General features: G+C 31.4%; 1 protein-coding gene across 1 annotated transcript; it reads left to right on the top strand.

Moving 5' to 3' along the window:
* Positions 1–306: 306 nt before the first annotated feature.
* Positions 307–1,245, top strand: Tsp_12994 (putative histone-lysine N-methyltransferase lin-59; the record flags this gene model as incomplete). The annotated part of the gene is made up of 5 exons (XM_003371055.1): positions 307–427; positions 660–711; positions 785–829; positions 884–1,054; positions 1,105–1,245. Coding segments are annotated over 5 exons (530 nt in total), but the record flags the coding sequence as incomplete, so codon positions are not given.
* Positions 1,246–1,834: the final 589 nt, after the last annotated feature.

Below are 1,834 nucleotides of genomic sequence, written 5' to 3'. Positions count from 1 at the left end.
TTCTGCCTCGCCGAGCGAATGCTATCCCAGATTAAGATGAAATTCGTTGCATATGGGCTTTGTTTGAAAATGACGGTAATTCTTTTTTCTCGATTATCATATAAATGAGCAAACAAAATATTACCGTACTCCATTATTCATTATTATCATTCTTGTTGGCATGCATGCAGTTATGCTAGTAGCAATTAAGCGCTTCATGCAGTTGTGTCATCTGCTCAGTCAAATGCAGTCACAGTCATTTTTCTTTGATTTGACATTGACGAGATAAGTAGATTGATATTATTATTTTACTGTTGTTAATTTTAGGCTTGATGATTCAGTGTGACAAATGCTCATATTGGCAACACTCCCGTTGTGCCGAACAACGCAAAGTGAAAAATTCAGACCAACTATATATTTGTGAAATATGCAACATCAAGGTTGCGTCGTTTAGCTGGGAAAAGCATGCACGGGATATTATTATGAAAGAGCAGCCCAGAAAACGCTTGAACAATTGCATTTAGCAATTTTTTCAATTTTGTATGAAACAATTTATTTATGCAGATTTAGGTCAAATGTAATTACTCAGTTGAACTGAGTTCCATTCGATTATTTGATTTCAAATATTAGTGCTACTATTTTTGCAGTAGAAATATATTTATATATGATGCTTACTTCAGCCGGCCAGATGAAATTGTTTGCGATCGTTCTCAATGTTTCTGTAAAAATGAGGTCAATAAATTAAAACATGCAAATATTTCTAAATGTGATTTAATGTTCTTATTCTTATTCTTATTTTGTTTAGATATTACTGTCACCGGTATATGATACTCTTCCAATGGACATGGTGGTTGGGAGATGTTTAGTTATGAATGTGGCAACATTTTGCCTGGGTTGACCAAAGATACCTCGATATGACGAACAAGATGTATACATATGTGAATGTCGAATTGATCGTGCACGGAGGCTGACCACAAAAACTCAATCGTCGAAGTATTTTACAATTAGCACACAGTCATACGTTTCTAATAACTTTCCCCAGCCCTTGTCTGTGAAACCAATTCCTACTGTACGTGTACTTAATAAATATACTCGTTCAGATATACACTTCGTTTTGTGTTATAGTCAATGTTAACAACTAGAGCAGAGATGACTGAGAAAAATAATAAACAGCAATCTGATGAAGCTGTTTTCTCTGAGGATGTGGCAGTAGAACGTTTAAAGAATATTCTAAATACTGGTATGGCAATACGACGATATGATTGAAAAGATGTTGCTAAAATATGGAACAAAACACTTATCTCATTGTAAATGATACCGGTATGTAATAGCATGTTGATAATTTAACGCAATCTTTGAATTTTGTCTTGCATATGTAACAACTCTATTTTTCTAAAAAAGTTTTTTATGGTTCTCACAAAATTTTTATTAGAAAATATTTCATTTAAAACATGCAAATTTGAACATCACTGTTTAACAATGATAACATTTTGATGAAAAATATACTTTGTTTGCTTTGATTTTGTGCAATTACAAACTGTTTCTATTAAACTGAAATTGTAAGCAGTGTTGAAAGCTAAGAAAAAAAGAAAACGAAATATTTTTACATTGTTGTTTTATCTTGAACAATTCGTCAAATAATTAAAAACATTTAAGAATTGTTTTTTCATTCATTTTACTTCAGATGTATAATATATATAAATGAAAAATAGAATAAGGTGAGTTATTTGTAAATAATTTTCAATTCAATTGAAATGATTTGATGATAATAAAATTTTTAAAGCTACGTTAGCCTTTGCATTGCCTGAATGACGTCATTGCCGTAACTTTAAAACGTTGCTTACTTTAAAGGGTA

This window comes from Trichinella spiralis, assembly GCF_000181795.1.
Source record: "Trichinella spiralis strain ISS 195 chromosome Unknown Scfld83, whole genome shotgun sequence".
NCBI lineage: Eukaryota > Metazoa > Nematoda > Enoplea > Trichinellida > Trichinellidae > Trichinella > Trichinella spiralis.
This window is presented reverse-complemented; position numbering and strand designations above follow the sequence as displayed.